Below are 17823 nucleotides of genomic sequence, written 5' to 3' on the forward strand. Positions count from 1 at the left end.
ATGGCGAGAAAAATGGAAGCTGCAGCGCCGCTGGTCCAGACGCCGATCCAACTCTCTGGGCACAGCCTGCCACGCAATACATCGACGACTGTGCTGTGCACAAGCCACAGCACAAACGCGCGCCGCTCTTACGTCGCGATTGGCGACGTTGTGCGTGCAAGCGCCACCTCGGGCGTGCGGCGCCGACGAGGCCTTGCGGCGAGCATTGAGCAAGGCGTCGCGGTCGTGCTGATGGACGTGAATACCCAGATGCCCATGCACACATACACACTGCGTCCTTCGGACCACATCACCAGCCCGCCCCTGGTCGTGGAGCGTGCATTGCACGCTGCGGGCGACAAGAAATTAGTGCGCACGACCTACCTCGGCGCGCAGGATGCGAGCGGCACTGTGCTCTGGGTCCTCACCGAGTCACTAGATATGCGTGGAAAGCGCATCGCCGAGCTCGACCCGGAAAAGGCCGTGCATAGCGTCGCTGGCGCGCCCCTTGAAGCGCTCTTTTCCCTCCGCTCCGGCGATCTGCTCGCTGTGCGCGCCGACGGCACGGTTGTCCTCCTTGCTGAGCCACTGTCGTCGCAAAGCCTTGTCAAATACACTGCAGAGATAGGGTCTTTTTTGCCGCGGATGCGTCTCGATACCCAAATGCTGGACGCGCCGTTTGCCAAAGCATTGCTGCACCACGCGCCAAACGCTGCGTCGATGCTCGGTGCACTGCTCCTTGTCAGCGCGCCGCAAACCAAGGATGCGCAGCTTTCAGTGCGCGCGCTCGCCGTGCACGCCGAGGCACCGTTTCTCCGTGCGTACGACAGCGCGCCGCTTTTCCCTTCTGTCCCTGCGAGCAAAGTGATTAGCAGTTCTGTCCATCCCAGCGGCGCGCTCTGTGCCCTGTCCAAGTCGGGCGAGCTGTGCACGGCGAACTTGTCGCTCGAGCACAATGCACTAGATGCGCTCGATCCGCACACGGTCGCCCTCCCGGCGCTGCGCGGCGCTGCCAAGAGCGCCGTGCGTGCGCTTTTGCTCTCCCCCTCGCACCTCCTCTTGCTCACCGTTCCGAGCGGCGATGTGCAGAGCGCCAAGGAGCGCGCCGCGGCGCTGATTTGGGACGTGGATCTGGACACGATCCTTACGCGCGTGGAATGGTCGCTTGGGAATACGCCGGGAAAGCATGGCCAGCTTTGTGTAACCGCAGTGCCCGCCACGGATTCCCACGTCCTTGTCCAGGTCGATTCGGGCACGAGCACCGATGCCATGCGCAGCAGCATCCTCGCCCTTCCCGTCTCTGTCCCCACCACCGGCCTTTTGCGCCATGCGCTCGGAACCGCGGCGCAGACGTCGGCGTGGCTTGCGCCGGATGCGACGTTTAGCACAGATGCCGTGCTGGAGCCGAGCCACGCATCGTTTTTGCGCACGCTCGAGTCGTTGGCCGAGGAAGAACGCGCGCGCACGTTGGAAGCCACGTTTCCCACATGGCGCAAGGAAGAGAGCGCGCGGCTTCGCAGTGCAGAGCACGTCAAAGCGTCGCGCAAGACGCCCAAGCCCGTGCTGGAAAATGCATTTGTCGCGCGCTTGCTTGCCATTGCGCTGCCGCATGCCTCCTCTGGAAAGTCGACGCTCGAGGCGCCGAATACGCTGCGATACCTTTTGGAGCGCAACGCGGTGAGTTCGACCATGATGCGTGGGCCAAAAGAGCACGACTCGTTGCTTGCGCGAGTACGTGCGACAAACGACTGGTCCATCCTCTACCTCTTGCTGCGCCATGTCCCGGACCTTGCCGAGATGCACGCCATTACGATCTTGCACGATGTGCTTGCACAGCAAAACGATCCTGCGGCGCCGACCATTGCGCGTGTTCTCCAGCATATCCTTGCGCCGCCGAAGTTTGCAAAGCCAGCGCTGCGTATGGCACTGCGTACGCAGATCCGGTCCAATGAACACGTCTTGATTTTGCTGGATATCGTCCGACGATGGCTGGACGCTGTGCTTAGCGGGCCGCTCGATCGTCAGCTAGGATTGCAAAAAGATGGCATGTGCACAGTGCCGCACACGCAGATCCAGTACAGTTCGGGCGATGTGCATGCGCCGGAGCTGGAAACGCTGGTGTCGTTTGCCGAGGATTTGCTAGATACCTACTTTCCGCAGCTCCTTGCGTCGACGTCCACGCATGCGTTCCTTGCCGAGTGTACCAAGGCAGTGGCGCAGCATACACAGCAGCTGCAGTCCATTGCGCGGCTCCAAGGCCCTCTTGATGCGTTTCTGCATGCAGAGAAGAGCAAGGAAGGCAAGGGGAAGCGCAAGGCCGAGGGCAAGTCGAAGCGTCTTGCTTTGCATGAGGCGAGTTTGCTTGTGCCGCCCTACTCGGTCGAGACACTCGATGTATAACATGATAGGCTGTTGCGCTGTAGTTGGGATAAAAGTGTGCTGGTGCAGCGTTGGGGCGTGCGCTGGTGTGCGGCCGTGGTGTTGGCACGCCATTTGCGCGTGTTTTGCACGGTGCAATCCAGCAGTCCGTCCCTACGCACCCTACTGCTCTATTTCACATCGTCTTCGTCGCCGAGCATGAATGGCTCCATCTCCACCACACTCTCTTCTGCATGTTCTTGTGCCGTTGCGCGCTCTGAGGACGGCAATCCAGCAACGACATGCTGTCCCACCGCCTGGTACGACTGCGTCATGGACCGACTCCTGCGTCGCAGTGCAAGGCACAAGAGCACGGCCATTGCAATCAGGAAAATAACAAACCCGTTCCCTGCCCAGTCGCCGTACGCGGCCAGATGCTCTGTCGGCAGCGGCGGCGGCGGCGGCGGCGCCGCCGCCGCCGCTTCTTGCGCGACAGAGACATTTTCTCGCGCCGCTGGATGCACACCCAAGCGCGTCTTGCCATAGTCCGGCACAAGCACCCTCGCGTCCAAACCCACGGTGCTAGTATTCAGCGCTGCAGCATTCGCGGGAAGATTCATGTCTACATGCATGAACCGCAGCATCATATCGTGTGCGGCAAACGGACGATCGTAGCCCACCATGTGGGAGGCATTGGCAATCTTTGCATAGGTCAGATTCTTTGCACTCTGCCACGTTCCCACAAGGTCCCCGTTGATGCGCCAGCTCTGGGCATGCGTCTGGTTCAGTACAGGCTCGTCATGTATCCGTAAAGCATGCACCATGCGCTCGAGCCCAAGTGCGTTACAAATAAGATCCTTGTCCCCGGCAAAAATGAGCACAGGGAGTCCTGCCTCGAGCAGACCCGGCAACAGTGTCACACTGCTCGCCGCTTTTTCTGCGTGTGCCGCGAGTGTGCGGCTGACTTTGGGACTGCACTCGACCCACGCCTCGGCCTTGACCGGGTCGATGTGCAGGCTTTCTCGCACGTCTTCGCGGCGCAAGTAGGACGTAACAGGCGCCATCTCACGCGGCCAGTTGCGTCCACATGCCGGGAACGTATCGGTGCGCCGCAAGTCGTACGTATTTACGCAGTACTGCTGGCCATCGATCGTCTGCGAGGTGATGTTCATGATCCGGTACAAAATATCGTCGCAGACGGGGTATCCAATGCGCGGCACAGCATCCTTGGCAATCGCAGCGCGGCATGCTGCAACGACCGGCTCCATTGTCCGCACTTCAGCGCCACCGGCTTTCCAGATCCCTTGCTGGACCATGGTCTCGACTTCTGTGCCGTACTGCGATACGGGATCCATGTAACCATTCCCGATAGCGATGCCACGCAGCATAAACGGCGAAGACGACTTGGCTTTCAGGAGTGCATCCGCAAAGTACGGAATAAACTGCCCGGCATAGCTCTCGCCGGCAAGGTACACATCCACCGCGCCGCCCGGGCCATGTTCTCCGTGTCTTGCGTATGCATACTCGGGATATATTTCCACAAATTGCTCCATTGCAAACACAAACTCTTTCGTGACCTGTTCAAACGAGGATGCGTACGCATCGTTCTCCACAAACGAGTAGCCTGTGCCGACAGGCTGGTCCAGGTACAGCACGTCGGCAAACTCGTTCCAGCCGCCGCCACGCTGTGTCCAAACAAGCTGCGAATCGCGGAAGCGCCACGCGCCAACCTCCATCATCGCACCATCAAAGCTCGAGCACCCTGGACCGCCATTCATCCACACGATCAGCTTCCGCTGCGTGGGCGTGTGAATTGCGCGGTGCAGCATAAAGTACAGGTGCGCATTATCGCGGGGCGGGCCGCCCCGGTCGGGCGCAGCGCGTGCGCCAAGGTACCCTGCGCTTACTTCAAATTCTCTTCCTGCAGCTGCCGCAGGGAGTGTCGGCAGCGTCGGCACAAACAGCGCCGCCGCCGGCACAGCGTTCGTCATGCAGGAGCGCCGCGGCCGCACGCCGCTACGGCGCAAGTCACGTGCATGCACCTTGTCTTTTTCCATGGCGCGTGCAGTCCAGCGTGCGGTGCGCGGCAAGCGCGCGGCAAAGGCACAGCGCATGCCGGCAAAGCGTGCGCGCGTGGCGGAGGAGGATAGCGAGGGTGTGGTGGATGCACGGGATATGGTGAGTGACTCGGATAGCGAGATGCAAGCGATGCAGTTCTTGTCGCATGCAACATTGCCCGACGTGGCTACGCCTGGCGCACAGGCAAAGGAGCGCAAGCGTCTTGCACATGAGAAGAAGCAGCAGCGCGAGCAGCTGAATGCACTCCATGCACAGCGGTACGCCGGTGCGTATTCGAGCGATGTAAGCACAGATATGGAAGGCCTGAGCGAGGGGAGCGACAAAGACCTGGACGAGGACTCCCCCGGCGCGAGCGACCTTGAGGATGCATACCTGCGCCACGCCGCGAAGCGCATCAAACGAGAGGAGCGCGTACGTGCCTCTGAAAGAGAGCGCAATGCGCGCCGTCGTCTACCTGTGCGCGACGAGGACGGTGCGCTGGTTGACCCATCCGACTCAGCCTTAGAATCCGAGCTCGATGTCCCTGAAAGCCGCGTCGTCTTTTCAGAAGAGCAGGATTCCGAGCCGGAAGAAGCGCCTGTGGAAGAATACGTCCCGGGCGCTACCATCACGTATGCATCGCGATTCGGGCACAAAGCTCCCTTTGATCTTGCGTGCGGCGCATTAGCAAACGACGCCCAAACGCGCGCAGCAGCGCTCAGCGCAGCGCGCGACCAAATTGCAAGTCTCGCTTCGCAGATTGTCAGCGACCCCGAAAATGGAATCAACCTGCTGCGCCGCTTGATGGTCTTTGTACAGAAATACGTTCCGTCGCCACCTGGCGCCGGCGCCGAGAAAAAGCGGCGCGCACGCATCCATCCATTCATCCGCCAGCTAGCGCTCCTATCCCTGCTTGCCGTCTACATTGACATCATCCCTGGCTACCGCATCCGTGCGCTCAGCGAGCTCGAAGAAAAAGAAAAGGTCGGCCAGGATGTGGCGCGGCGGCGCGACTTTGAGCAGACGCTGGTCAAGCTCTACCGCGTGTACCTGGAAACCTGCGAAAAAGAAATCAAAGACGCTTCTCCGCTTTCCCCCGTCGCGCTCAAGAGTTTCTGTACGCTGCTCACCCGCGCGTCGCATTTCAACTTTCGTAAAAACATCCTTGCCGTCGTCGTCGCGCACCTCTCCAAACGCACGTGGACCGCAGTGTCGGAGCAGTGTTATGCGGCGCTCGCAACGCTTCTTGCACACGATACCGACGGCCACGTTTCGCTCGAGACAGTCATGCTGCTGTACCGCATGATTCGCGAGCGCAAGTTTGCCGTACATGCCAATGTGCTCGATATCCTCGCGCATCTGCGCCTCCGCGACGAGCTCGGCAAAGCGCACCGCTCGGGCCCGATGGGCAGTGCAAGCGTCGCCAAAAAACGCGCGCCGAGCCGCAAGACGGACCCGAAAGCGGTGCGCAAAGGCACTGCCGTGCATGTGAACAAGAAGCAAGTGAAACGCAACAAGGAGATCCGCGAGATTGAGGCGGAAATGCACGAGGCGGAGGCGTCGGTGGACGTCGAAGAGCGTGCGCGCAACCAGTCCGAAACGCTCAAGCTCGTATTCGCGCTCTACTTTCGCCTGCTCAAAACGCCTGCTATTTCGCAGCAGCTGCTCGCCGCGGCCATCGAAGGGATTGTCTTGTTTGCACACCACGTCAGCATCGACTTCTTCCACGACTTGATCCAAGTGCTGCGTGCATTACTCGCCGAGGCGCTGGTCTTGGTCGACGCGGCGCCTGTGTCAGATACCGACGATTTGCGCGCTGCGCCGCTGCATGTTGGGATGCGCGCTGTGCTCTACATCATCCTTGGCGCCTTTGAGCTCCTGGCGGGACAGGGCGAGGCGCTTCAGATCGATATCGCCGACTTCTCCATCGCCCTCTATCGCCTCTTGCTCCCGCTGAGTATGAGTACGTGCTTTGAAGAGGAAGCCGCGCTTGCGCCTGGCCCAGCAGCGCCCAAGCAGCGATCGCGCGTCGCTGGACTGCGCCGCTGGAGCGAGGCACAGCTCCTCTTTCACGCCATGGATATTGGTTTGATCAAGGCGCCGCGGCAGAGTGTGTACACGTCTGTCGACCGGAACGCAGCGATCCTCAAGCGGCTCTTCACAGCTGCACTGCAGTGGCCTACAGGAAGTGCACTGCGCGCCTTGCAGCTCGCGCACACCATCCTCACACGCACGGCCATCGTCGACGCGCGCTTCGAGACTCTCCTCGATAACCGCGAGTCGGTACGCAATGGACAGTACGACCCGCTCGCCACAATTCCGGAGAGCGCGCGAGTCTTGTCCAGCGGCGAACCGGCGTGGGAACTGCTCGCACTGCGTCGTGTGCACGCCAATGCGCAAGTGCGCGAAACAGCCGGCGGGCTGCTCAACTGGGTACGCTAGTCTAGTCCAGAAAAAAATATAGATTCGTTGGAGAGCATCCTAGCGAGAGCAGAATGCTACTATACAAAGCCTGTCTATGCACTGCCCTCTGCCTCCTCGCGGCTCTCATACTCGCGCAGGACATTGAGCGCCTCGTCGACCTTGCCAGTGAGCGCCTCGTCGTCCTCAATCAGGTGCAGCAGCTCGCCGACAGGAAGCTCGAGAATCATGCCGGTAAGCTTACCAGCAAGGTCGGGCTGGGAAGCCGCAATTTTGGGGTAGATTGCCTCGCCGAGCATCTGCTTCTGCTCTTCGGGCGAGGCATTGGCTAGCGCAGCAGCGGTAAGCTGCTCGGGTTGTGCGCTCGGCGCGGCGCCAGCAGGCGCTGCAGCACGCGGCGCATTACCAACGTTGGCTCCGCCACGCTGTGCGCCACGCTGTGCGGCAGGCGCACCAGAACCGCCGGCTGGCGCGCCAGGGCCGGCAGCGCCGCGGGGAGGGCGCGGGGGACGGAACCCTTGGGGAAAGACACCGCCGTTGGGGAACTGGCCCTGGGGGTAGGGGCCGCTTGGTGGCATGCCTTGCGGCATCATGCCCGGAGCGTAGCCCGGGCGGACCATACCGCCCTGGCCAAACTGACCCGGGACGGCGCCTGGGGGCTGCGGATAGTACATGCCCGGAGCACCAGGGTACATTTGTGCAGCGGCCGCGGCAGCAGCAGCCTGCTGCTGCTGGAGGCGGAGCTGGTTGTGCTGCATCATCTGCGCAGCGAGCTGCTGCTGCCGCACATCCTTGCGCTGTGCAAGCGCGACGTACAGCGGGCGGTTCTCTAGCATCTTGCCGTTCATATCCGCAACGGCTTTGTTTGCCTCCTCGGGTGCCGAGTAGCACACAAAGCCAAAGCCACGCGACGCACCGGTCGAGGTGCGCATGACCTTGGCCGAAGTGACAGTGCCGTGGGGCATGAACTCTTCCTGGAGACGCTCGTCGTCATAGTCTTCCGGCAAGTTTTTCACGTAGAGATTCACGCCTTGGTACTTGGCCATCTTTTCGTTCTTGGCCACCTCGTACGAGCGGCGCAGCTCCTCTTCGCGCTCGGCCTTCTTCTGCGCGCGGCCGAGGAAGAGCCTCTGGCCGTGGAAGTCGGTGTCGTTGAGCTCATCGACGGCCTTGGCAGCCTGTTCGTGCTCGGCAAAGTTAACAAAGCCAAAGCCACGGCTCTTGCCATCCTCGTCAACAGAGAGCACGGCGGAGGTAATGCTGCCGTACTTTTCAAAGAGCTTTGCAAACTCATCCTGCGTCACGCCAAGGTCCACGTTCTTCACGTAGACATTGGTGAACTGGGCACGCGCCTCATCAATCTTGGCCTGGCGGTCTTTCTTCGAGATATGGTAGCCGACATACACCTTTTTGTCGTTCAGGAGCATGCCGTTGACGTGCTGGATAGCAGCATCGGCAGACTCCTTGGATTCGTAGTGGACAAATCCATAGCCGAGACTACCAGTATCGTTGGCGGCGACCTTGCACGAGAGAATGTTGCCAAAGGTGGCAAACGTGTCGTGCAGCGCCTTGTTGTCGATCGCCTCGTCCAGGTTCTTGATGAAAATGTTGCCCTGACCCGCACGACGGAGGCCGGGGTCGCGCTGAGACCACATGATGCGGCAGGGACGGCCACGGATCGGCGAGTAGTTCAGCTGCTCCAGCGCACGCTCACTGTCGGCCGCGTTCAAAAAGTTGACGTACGCGTAGCCAAGGGAGCGACGGGTCACGGCGTCACGGCACACACGAATGCTGCTTACAGGGCCAACCATGTTGAAAATCTCAAAGAGGATCGCCTCGTTCACATTTCCATCCAGCTCGCCGACGTACAGCGACGTGTTGGCCTGCGACTGGTTGTTGGCCTTGGGCTTCTCCTCCGTGGTCGTCTCCGACTTGGGCTGCTCCTCGCCCGTGGGCTTCTCCGTCTGCTCCTTGCCCTTTGCCTCCGCAGGGGCGGGAGTAGCCTCGGCAGCAGGCTGCACGGGTGGGTTGGCAGTAGCAGCGGCGGGCTGCGAAGATGCAACTTCAGAAGACATAGCTGGCCAAGTACGTTAGTAGGACTGAGTTTCTTTTTTTTTTGGGGTTTTTCAAAAAACAGCGATAGCCGGTGCAAGGACGAGCTATACGGGTTGGTACGCGTTTTCTTGGTGAAGAAGCAACTTGCTCAGTCTCAGCCACATTCCAACCCATTCCAGCGCGCCTGCCCCACGCGATTTTTCTTTTTTCTTTTTTCCTGACACTCGCATGGCGCCACGTGATGAAAATCACGCTATCACGTGTGTGACGCCCAGCTTGTCTTGGCGCGGCGCGTAGCTGCCATGGTGCGAGGGCGTGTGCGTAAAGGCGGCTGCTTTTTTTTTTTTTTTTTTTTTTTTGAGCACGTAGGGCAGCGGCCGTACATCTATGCATTGTTCCGATTTTTAGTTTTGTGCGCGGCGCGCAACGTCGCACATTTGTATTCTTTTGGGTCCTATACGACATTACGAACTTTCTTGCACGACACCGACCTGCGCAGGGCGCAGAAGACGGTCCTTGATCATGTAGCCGACCTGACTGCATTCAAATACGGAACCTGCCTTCTTATCAGGGATCGGTGCTTGGAACAGAGCATCGTGCAACTTCGGATCAAAATCATCGCCGACCGGGTTGAACTGCTCGATGCCGTGCGAGCGGAGCATATCAAGGATGCTCTTGCGCGTAAGGCTCACGCCGTCGTAGAATTCGTGGAGCACTTTAAGCGAGTCGCCCGTGTCGCCTTCCTTACCAGGGCAGCGGTACGGCTCTGGAATCGACCCGAGTGCAAGATCCAGCACATCAATCGATCCGGTAAGGTCTTTGGCCAACTTTGCGATCGAGAACTGTGTAGCAGCAGACTTTTCTTCCGCGGCGCGGCGCTGAATATTCTGCATCTCAGCCTTGGTATACAGGAGTTGGTCCTAGTTGTTAGCACATACAATGACACATACAGAAAGTTGTTTGATCCGGTCGTCTTTCTCCTTCAGCTGTGCATCGACGCCGTTCGTGTCTTCTTCCGCAGGCTTCTCCTCCTCGGGCTTCGCCTCCTCGGCGCCCTTGTCGGAATAGTGACGGGCGTTCATAGCGATGCGCGTAGTGGCAATCGTACTAGGAGCCGCAATGGGGCGTGTAAATACACCAAAAACAATGTTCCTCGATGCACGCAAGACAGACATGATGGCACGACCAGCGCACGATGCAACTTCCGACGCTATCGCCACATGCTGACTAAGCATGTGTGGCTGTTGGCGGCACTGCCTAACGAGGTGTTCTGCATAGCGTCGGCCGGGGAGGCAAAAGCAAAACCTGGTACCCGATCAAGCGCTCCTCCTACCACAACACTAGCAAAGGTCCTTCAATCATGGCATCCCAAGCTCAAGTGATCCACCAGAAATTTGACTCTTTTCTCTCCCAGGTACGTGTGCGCCGCGAGATAGGCGTGGTTTGGGTCAGTTACTGACATGTGGGGGCGTGTTTACGCCATGCTTATTCCAGCTTGACAATGAGGTACGTACTGCTACAATGCATGGCTAACGGTACAGCTGTCCAAGTACCCCTCGCTGAACCGCTTCGACAGGCATCTCCCTGTGCCGAAGTCGTACATCGCCGTGGGTCTCTTTGTTGTCTTCACCATTGTATGTATTTGCTTTTTTTTGTGTACTGACGCCGCAGCTCATCTTTTTCAACATGTATGTATTGCATCCGCCATGCGGGAGCACGTAAACTAACGTTTTAGCTGCGCCGGTTTCCTTACCAACTTTATTGGTTTTGTCATTCCGGCGTACTTCTCCATGGCCGCCCTTGAGACCCCGCAGCCGCAGGACGATGTGCAGTGGCTTACCTACTGGGTCGTGTTTGGCTTCTTCACGTTCATCGAGTCCTTCGTGAACGTGATCCTGTACTGGTTCCCCTTCTACTACACGTTCAAGACCCTTGCCATTGTCTGGCTTGTGCTTCCGCAGACCCGGGGTGCCAAGCTCGTGTACCACAAGCTGATGCGCCCCGTGTTTTTGTCTCTCGCTGGTGGCGGCCCCAAGGGCCCCCCTACGATGGCTACGAGCGCTTCTTCCGGCCTGCACACGCAGTAATTTTGAGTTGCTCAGGATAGTCATATGATGCGGTTTTCGACGTCATACTTGTAACGCCGTAGTCACTGCCTAGTCGTATTGCTTTCCAGTTTGCGTGCGAATGGCTCCCTCTTTTCACGTCCTTCCGCGCCGTCCGCGTCCAACACACGCGGAATGTTTAGTAAACATTGTAGCTTTTTTTTTCGTGGCGGAGCGGTTTTTGGGAACGTGCACCACGATGGGAAAACAGCTGCCGAAAGCACAAGCGCGTGCACCAAAGAAGAGCAAGGCAGGTAGCAGGGGTGGCGATGAAGAGGTGGTAGCAAATCCATCGCCTCCTACGAGGAGACCACTCGGAGAAGAAGAAGGTTCTGATGACGACGCATTTGACGAGGAAATGCTACTGGAAGCCGAGCACGATACCACCGGCGACGACGACGCGCTGATGATCGAGACGGACGTTGCTGAACAAGCAGATGCTCCGGTAGTCGCCCCTGCCGCATTAGACGATGGCCTGCACTTTGCGCCCGTCTCTGCAGCAGCCGCACAGTCCGTGCAGAAATCGCAAACGCGCAAGATTGCCATCCCCCCGCACCGCATGAGCCCATTGAAGCGTTCGTGGCCCAAGATTTACACGCCGCTTGTGGAGCAAGCAAATTTGCTTGTGCGTATGAACCCACGCACACGGTGTGTCGAGATCAAGACCTCGAAACACACCGACGACTCCGGCGTCCTGCAAAAAGCAAGTGACTTTGTCAAAGCGTTTGCGCTTGGTTTCGAAGCGGACGATGCACTTGCATTGCTCCGTCTGGACGACTTGTACGTAGACTCGTTCGAAATTAAGGACGTCAAGACACTCCATGGCGACCATCTGAGCCGTGCCATTGGGCGTATCGCAGGCAAAGACGGCCGTACGAGATTCGCAATCGAAAATGCAAGCCGAACACGTATCGTGGTCGCAGATACCAAAATCCACGTACTCGGTGCGGTGCAAAACATCCGCATCGCAAAAGACGCTGTTGTGTCGCTCATCATGGGCAGTCCGCCTGGAAAAGTATACGCAAAGCTTCGCACGATTAGTTCGCGGATGCGACAGCGTGCATGAGTGGATTTTATTTTATTCTCTGTAGAGTATGGCATGATAGGCGTGAAATTACTGTGGACGTGCTTGCAAGGAAGGTACTGTCGCTTGCAAGAGCTGCGAAAATTCAGGTGCGTGGCGCTCAGCGAGCCATGCAAGGAACTGCACGCGGATCTCGGCGTAGGGCAGGTTTGCAGGAAGACCAAACGCTCGCGCAGGGCGAAGTGCAGATGGTGTGATAGGCCCACGCAAAAACGGTCTCTGCTGCGCCGGAGGAAGCAGGCGCGTATTGCAAAATTGCTCAAACAGCGGCGCGAGCAAAGCGCTGTGCGACAAAGACGCGACGAGAACAAAAGGTACAATGCGGCACGCATCCGCCGCCTGTTTGAGCGCCTGTGCCGTGCCGTAATCCAGTGCAATCTGGCCGTCGATCCGTAGGCCGTGCTGCATGATGGCACCGTAGGCCCTGCCGCTCCACAGCATATCGACCAGTGCGAGAAGCATGGCGTTGACCGCGTCGACATCGAGCGCATGCGCCGTCTGCATCACGGCAGTGCGCAAAAGAAGCACAATCTGGCAGAGACGTGCGAGTGTCGCTACAGAACCAGCCATAGCCGACGGCATCGCAAGGAGGAAAAAGGGAAACGGATAAAAGGCGTGCGTGCCCTCTTTGCATCCTGTGCGTGCGAGAGCGAGGTGCAGGTCGAGTGCAGCGTGGTATATAGGAAGCGGTGGGTCTCCGTCCATGAGCACTGCCTCTTCGAGCTCGAGCAGCCACTGGCGCAGTGCACAAATGCGGTCCTGTGCGTGCGGTGCGGTGCATGACCAATGCTCGAGTAAACGCACGAGGCCTTGGACGACGGTGGCAGACATTAAATCCGATACGCCGTCCATGGTGGCCAAATGGCACAAGGGCCGCACTAGCGTCCCGACCAATTCGTCCCATGGCGCCGGGTGCAAGCGCGAAAAAAGCCGCGCGATTGCGACGACGGTAGGATACCACACACGCTCCCACTCCGCAATCTGTCCGTCGCGCAAGCGCTCCACCGCATCAGCGCCCATCGACTGCACTACATGCGCGAGGAAGGTAAAGAGGGTGGGCGGGACATTGTTTATGGCGGCGCATCGCAGGTATACTTGGTCCAGCACGGCGCTGGCGATCGGGTCAAAGCAGGGTATCTGTCCGGGCCCTAGCTTCACATCGTCCTCGAGCCGTGCATTGACGCGTTTTTGCTGTCGAATCTGGTAGACATGGTTCACGGCCATGACGCGGCCCAAGGACGTTGCAATCCGCGCGCCAATGTCTTGGTCCACTGCGTCGCGCTGTGGTGCTTCGTGGTGCGGCATTCCTACACCCAGAAGCAATGCAAGATACAGCAGCCGCGGAACGCGCGACTGAGTAGCATCGCCCGCATGGATGCAAAGCCCTGGGACAATGTCTGGCAAGACGAGCTGCGCCAGGCTGCGTGCCCAGTGCCGCAAGCAAAGCGCAAACGTCGCCGACGCGTGGCTCTGGCGCTCACGCTGCGTATGAGATGCCGGCTGCTCTACAGGAAGCAGCAAGGCAGGGTAGTACGTTGCGTACGTATCGAGCAATGCATACAAACCAGGATCGCGCGCCGAACCGGCATACAGCGTCCGCACTTTGCGGATGCGGAACGCACGCACATGCCCGCGCCGCGTGAGGCAGCAAAGCAAAATGCACAGCGCTTCTTGGATGGCCGACTCGTCTAAGCACGAAAACAGAGCGCCGTATGCACGTTCCAGGACCGCGCGTGCACTTTTGTGCATCGTAAAGTGGGTATATGCGTCGAGCAGCGTCGTGAGCGCTGCCTGCTTGTCTGCCACGCTTGTCTCGCCATCTGTTACGCGCCCAACAAGCGCAAGGACTGCGCGTGTCGTCAGCGCCACCGGCGCATCCGTTGCGCACGGCGCTGCACGCATGCCAACAGGCAAGCCAGCGCGCCAAGGCGCGTGATTTGTCACGTGATTTGTGATCGGGTTCGCGTCGCAGGCGGCGAGCGCTCCACCATGCCGACGACGTCAGAAGAGGTAGGTTTGCACGACTGCTCACAATAGACCAGTGCGCTGGCAGGCACGACTGTGATTGTGCATCCATTGGTTCTCCTGTCCGTCACGGATCATGCATCGCGTGTAGCGGCAGGAGCGCGGAAACGCGTGGTGGGTGTGCTGCTTGGCCAGGACCGTGGCAAGACGATCAATGTGGCGAACAGCTTTGCGGTCCCATTTGAGGAGGACGAGCGGGATGGAAAGACATGGTTTCTGGACCACGATTATATTGAGAGCATGATGGAAATGTTCAAAAAAGTGAATGGTACGTTTGCGCTTTCGCTCACCGTAGCACGCGAGAAGATGGTTGGGTGGTACCACACAGGCCCAAAGCTGCACTCTTCGGATTTGGAGATCAATGAGCTGATGAAGCGATTCACACCGCGGCCGGTGATGGTGATCATCGATCCGCGGCAGCAGGATGTTGGGACGCCAACCGATGCGTATATGGCCGTGGAAGAGATCAAGGATGACGGCACCGCAACGCAAAAGACGTTTATACACGTCCCGACGACGATCGAGGCGGAAGAGTCGGAAGAGGTTGGAGTCGAGCATTTGCTGCGTGATATCCACGATACGACCGCGGTGGGCTCGCTCTCTGCGCGCATCTCGGCACAGCTTGGGTCGCTGCGCGGACTGCATAAGCGCCTGCTCGAGATCCGTGAGTACCTCGAGGCTGTTGTGCGTGGGGAGTTGCCGGTGAACCACGAGATTCTGTATGAGCTGCAGAACATCTTCAACTTTTTGCCGGATCTGGAGAAGCCAGAAGTGGTGCGCAGTTTCCGCGTGGCGAATAACGACCGCCTGCTTATTGTATACCTTAGCAGTTTGATCCGTGCCGTGCTTGCGCTTCATGCACTGGTTAATAACCGCTTGGAGATGGCGCGTGGCGAGCATCCGGCGCAAAGCGCGGCAAAGGAAGAGAAGAAGGGATTGTCGATAGCGTAACCATGCCGTAGCAATGCACGGACGCTGCTTACCTCAGCGTGGCTCAGTCCGCGCGCGACTTTTTTTCCTGCAAACCATGCCGTTCTCGCACCGGCCGACGCTGAAGCAGTCGAACAAGCGGTTCAAGTCTGGGCATGCGACAAAAGGCGCGCTGAAACGCGCTTCCAAAGGTAAAAGCGAAGCGGCCCCGTCGCGCGACCACAAAGCTACTCCGCTGCGCACCGCCGGCGGCGCTGAAGGATCGCGGAGCAACCGCCGGAACGAATCCAAGCAAGCTTCGCAGCAGAAACGCGCTGCACTGCTCGAAAGCACACGTGTTTTTCAAGGCGCACTTGGCGGTGCTGGCTTGCGTGGCGAGCAGCGCACAGGATCGACACACGGAGTGCAAAAAGCCGGAGCGCCGCGCATCTGTGCCGTCGTGCCGCTCAGCTTCGACTGCGATGCATGGAGTGCAGTGCAGACACTTGAGCAGCATGGAGATGCGCTCGGTGTATCTGCTGTGCCGGGCTACAGCGTTCAAGAAGCACAGGCCAAGCACCTCTCTTTCTGCGAGCTCGATGCCACGCGTTTCCGCCAAACGATCCAGTTTCTGCCGCTGCCTTTTGGCGCACTACTCCCGATCATGGACGCAGTGCGCAGCTCGGATTTCGTCGTGTTCCTTTTGTCGGCGCATGCATCTATTGAGCCGGGCTCGTGGGGTGAACTGTGCTTGCGTACACTGCAAGCACAAGGCATGCCGCTGGCGCTTGCAGCAGTGCCGACTGTCCGCACAGCCGACGATGAGCCATGGGCAAAGTCGTCCAAGAAGCATGCCCAAACCAAAGATGCACAGGGCGTGCGCAAGAGTTTGCTTAGTTTTGTGCAGTATTTCTGCCCCGAGGTAAAAAAGATGCATGATTTGGAGGATGCAGCGAGTCGGAGCTTGCTGGTGCGCACAGTAGCGACAAGTACACCAAAGCGCGTAGCATGGCGTGATTTTCGGTCGTGGTGCATTGCCGAAGATGCCGAGTACGTGCCGCGCGACGACGGGCTTGGTTTGCTCAAAATCCAGGGCTGGATCCGCGGCGTGCCTCTGAGTGCGAACCGGTTCGTCCATGTCCCAGACTTTGGCGATTTCCCTGTGGAAAGGATTCTGTATGCACCGCGTGGTGCGGCATGGGAGGCGGCAGATGTCTCGATGGAGCAGGACGCGCCGCAAAAACTCGTGCCTGGCACGGTGCTTGATACTAGGAATGAAGAGGAGGCCGACGAGCGTGCGAGTGAGAACGAGGTTGATGCGCTCGCGAACGAGCAGACGTGGCCTACGGAAGAAGAAATGGCACAGGCGCCTGCGGCCATGGGCGACGCAGCGATGGATTTGCCGCCTGCGCCGCGAGGAACCACGCCGAAATCCATTTCACAAGCTACCACCGACGCACAGAAGCGATACCAAGCGGCGTGGGTTATAGAGAGTGATGACGAGGACGATGATGACGAGGAGGAGGAAGAAGAAGAGGAAGAAGAGGAAGAAGAGGAAGAAGAGGAAGAAGCAGAAGAAGCAGAAGCAGAGGATATGGCAGAAGACATGGCCGCAGATATCGACACTGCCGCCGTAGACGACGGCTCTACAGAAGAACAGGAAGAGTACAATGACGATATGGACCGTGCCGCAATTGAAGAGTATATTGCGCACAAACAAAGCGAGCGCGAGATCAGCAAGGGCGCTGCGCAGGACGCCGTATTCCCCGACGAGGTAGACACGCCTGTTGAGATCCCTGCGCGCCAACGTTTTGCGCGATTCCGCGGGATGGAGTCGCTCTACACAAGCGCATGGGACCCATACGAAGACCTGCCTCAAGACTACGCAAGGCTCTACCAATTTGACGATTTCACCAAGACACGCAAGCGCGTCGAGACGAATGCGCTTATGGAAGGTGTATCCCCTGGCATCCGCGTCTCGATCTGGCTCAGCGACGTTCCCCCTCAAGCCGCAGAGCGGGCCCTGCGCAGCACAGGCGGTGCGCCGCCCGACCCCAAGAAGAAATCCGAGACGCCTTTTGTGCTCTTTGGCCTCTTGCGTCACGAGCACAAAAAGAGTGTCGTCAACTTTACCGTCACGCGCAACACAGAGTATGACGCGCCAGTCCGGTCCAAGGACCCCCTCCTTGTATGCCTTGGCTTCCGGCGGTACATGGCGAGTCCTGTCTACTCGCAACACCTGCGCGGCATCGGCCGCAAAGGAAACGACGTGTACAAGTACGAGCGTTTCCTGCCCCAAGGCATCAGTGCAGCTGTCGGAAGCGTGTATGCACCCGTGACGTTTGGTGGTGCAAGCATTCCCGTCGTTCTATTCCGACTCCGGTCCGAGAACAAGGAGTTTGGGTACGATGACATGGGCATCAGTGCCGAGCAATCGCCGTTCCTGGTGGGCTCGGGAAGCGTTTTGGACGCCGCGCCGACGCGGATCATTGCCAAGCGTGCCGTACTTTCTGGCCATCCCTACAAGCTGCATAAGCGTATCGCTACGATCCGCTTTATGTTTTTCAATGCCGACGATGTGCGGTACTTTGCCCCGATCACGCTGCGGACAAAGTACGGCCGCACCGGTCATATCAAAGAGTCGCTCGGCACGCACGGCTACTTTAAGGGTATGTACAATATCTACTGACCACAGCCCACTTTGACGGACCCCTATCGCAAATGGATACCGTGCTGATGAACCTGTACAAGCGCGTATACCCGCGCTGGTCCACGCTGTTCACCGCAAGCCAAGCTGGCATGCCACGCCGTAGCCTGTAGATTCGGCCG

At 58.9% G+C, this 17823-nt stretch overlaps 10 protein-coding genes across 10 annotated transcripts; 6 read left to right on the forward strand and 4 right to left on the reverse strand.

Moving 5' to 3' along the window:
• On the forward strand, positions 1-2379 carry MVES1_001590 (uncharacterized protein; the record flags this gene model as incomplete). Its single annotated transcript, XM_056206431.1, has 1 exon — positions 1-2379. One exon carries the CDS (start codon positions 1-3, stop codon positions 2377-2379), a length of 2379 nt encoding a protein of 792 aa, XP_056062406.1.
• A 149-nt stretch (positions 2380-2528) lies between these two features.
• Positions 2529-4328, reverse strand: KEX1 (carboxypeptidase D; the record flags this gene model as incomplete). The annotated part of the gene is made up of 1 exon (XM_056206432.1): positions 2529-4328. The coding sequence occupies one exon, from the start codon at positions 4326-4328 to the stop codon at positions 2529-2531; it is 1800 nt and encodes a 599-aa protein (XP_056062407.1).
• A 64-nt stretch (positions 4329-4392) lies between these two features.
• Positions 4393-6837, forward strand: MVES1_001592 (uncharacterized protein; the record flags this gene model as incomplete). Its single annotated transcript, XM_056206433.1, has 1 exon — positions 4393-6837. The coding sequence occupies one exon, from the start codon at positions 4393-4395 to the stop codon at positions 6835-6837; it is 2445 nt and encodes an 814-aa protein (XP_056062408.1).
• Positions 6838-6911: 74 nt separating this feature from the next.
• PAB1 (Protein phosphatase PP2A regulatory subunit B) lies at positions 6912-8891 on the reverse strand (the record flags this gene model as incomplete). Its single annotated transcript, XM_056206434.1, has 1 exon — positions 6912-8891. One exon carries the CDS (start codon positions 8889-8891, stop codon positions 6912-6914), a length of 1980 nt encoding a protein of 659 aa, XP_056062409.1.
• A 444-nt stretch (positions 8892-9335) lies between these two features.
• mge1 (GrpE, mitochondrial) lies at positions 9336-10046 on the reverse strand (the record flags this gene model as incomplete). Its single annotated transcript, XM_056206435.1, has 2 exons — positions 9336-9791; positions 9822-10046. 2 exons carry the CDS (start codon positions 10044-10046, stop codon positions 9336-9338), a joined length of 681 nt encoding a protein of 226 aa, XP_056062410.1.
• A 185-nt stretch (positions 10047-10231) lies between these two features.
• On the forward strand, positions 10232-10958 carry YOP1 (ER membrane protein DP1/Yop1; the record flags this gene model as incomplete). Its single annotated transcript, XM_056206436.1, has 5 exons — positions 10232-10285; positions 10366-10377; positions 10413-10505; positions 10543-10559; positions 10607-10958. 5 exons carry the CDS (start codon positions 10232-10234, stop codon positions 10956-10958), a joined length of 528 nt encoding a protein of 175 aa, XP_056062411.1.
• Positions 10959-11175: 217 nt separating this feature from the next.
• Positions 11176-12042, forward strand: PNO1 (pre-rRNA-processing protein pno1; the record flags this gene model as incomplete). Its single annotated transcript, XM_056206437.1, has 1 exon — positions 11176-12042. The coding sequence occupies one exon, from the start codon at positions 11176-11178 to the stop codon at positions 12040-12042; it is 867 nt and encodes a 288-aa protein (XP_056062412.1).
• Positions 12043-12090: 48 nt separating this feature from the next.
• On the reverse strand, positions 12091-13962 carry MVES1_001597 (uncharacterized protein; the record flags this gene model as incomplete). Its single annotated transcript, XM_056206438.1, has 1 exon — positions 12091-13962. The coding sequence occupies one exon, from the start codon at positions 13960-13962 to the stop codon at positions 12091-12093; it is 1872 nt and encodes a 623-aa protein (XP_056062413.1).
• An 87-nt stretch (positions 13963-14049) lies between these two features.
• On the forward strand, positions 14050-15036 carry RPN8 (proteasome regulatory particle subunit; the record flags this gene model as incomplete). The annotated part of the gene is made up of 2 exons (XM_056206439.1): positions 14050-14070; positions 14098-15036. The coding sequence occupies 2 exons, from the start codon at positions 14050-14052 to the stop codon at positions 15034-15036; spliced, it is 960 nt and encodes a 319-aa protein (XP_056062414.1).
• A 76-nt stretch (positions 15037-15112) lies between these two features.
• On the forward strand, positions 15113-17683 carry TSR1 (ribosome biogenesis protein tsr1; the record flags this gene model as incomplete). Its single annotated transcript, XM_056206440.1, has 1 exon — positions 15113-17683. The coding sequence occupies one exon, from the start codon at positions 15113-15115 to the stop codon at positions 17681-17683; it is 2571 nt and encodes an 856-aa protein (XP_056062415.1).
• Positions 17684-17823: the final 140 nt, after the last annotated feature.

The sequence above is a fragment of the Malassezia vespertilionis genome, chromosome 3, assembly GCF_029542925.1.
Source record: "Malassezia vespertilionis chromosome 3, complete sequence".
Lineage (NCBI taxonomy): Eukaryota > Fungi > Basidiomycota > Malasseziomycetes > Malasseziales > Malasseziaceae > Malassezia > Malassezia vespertilionis.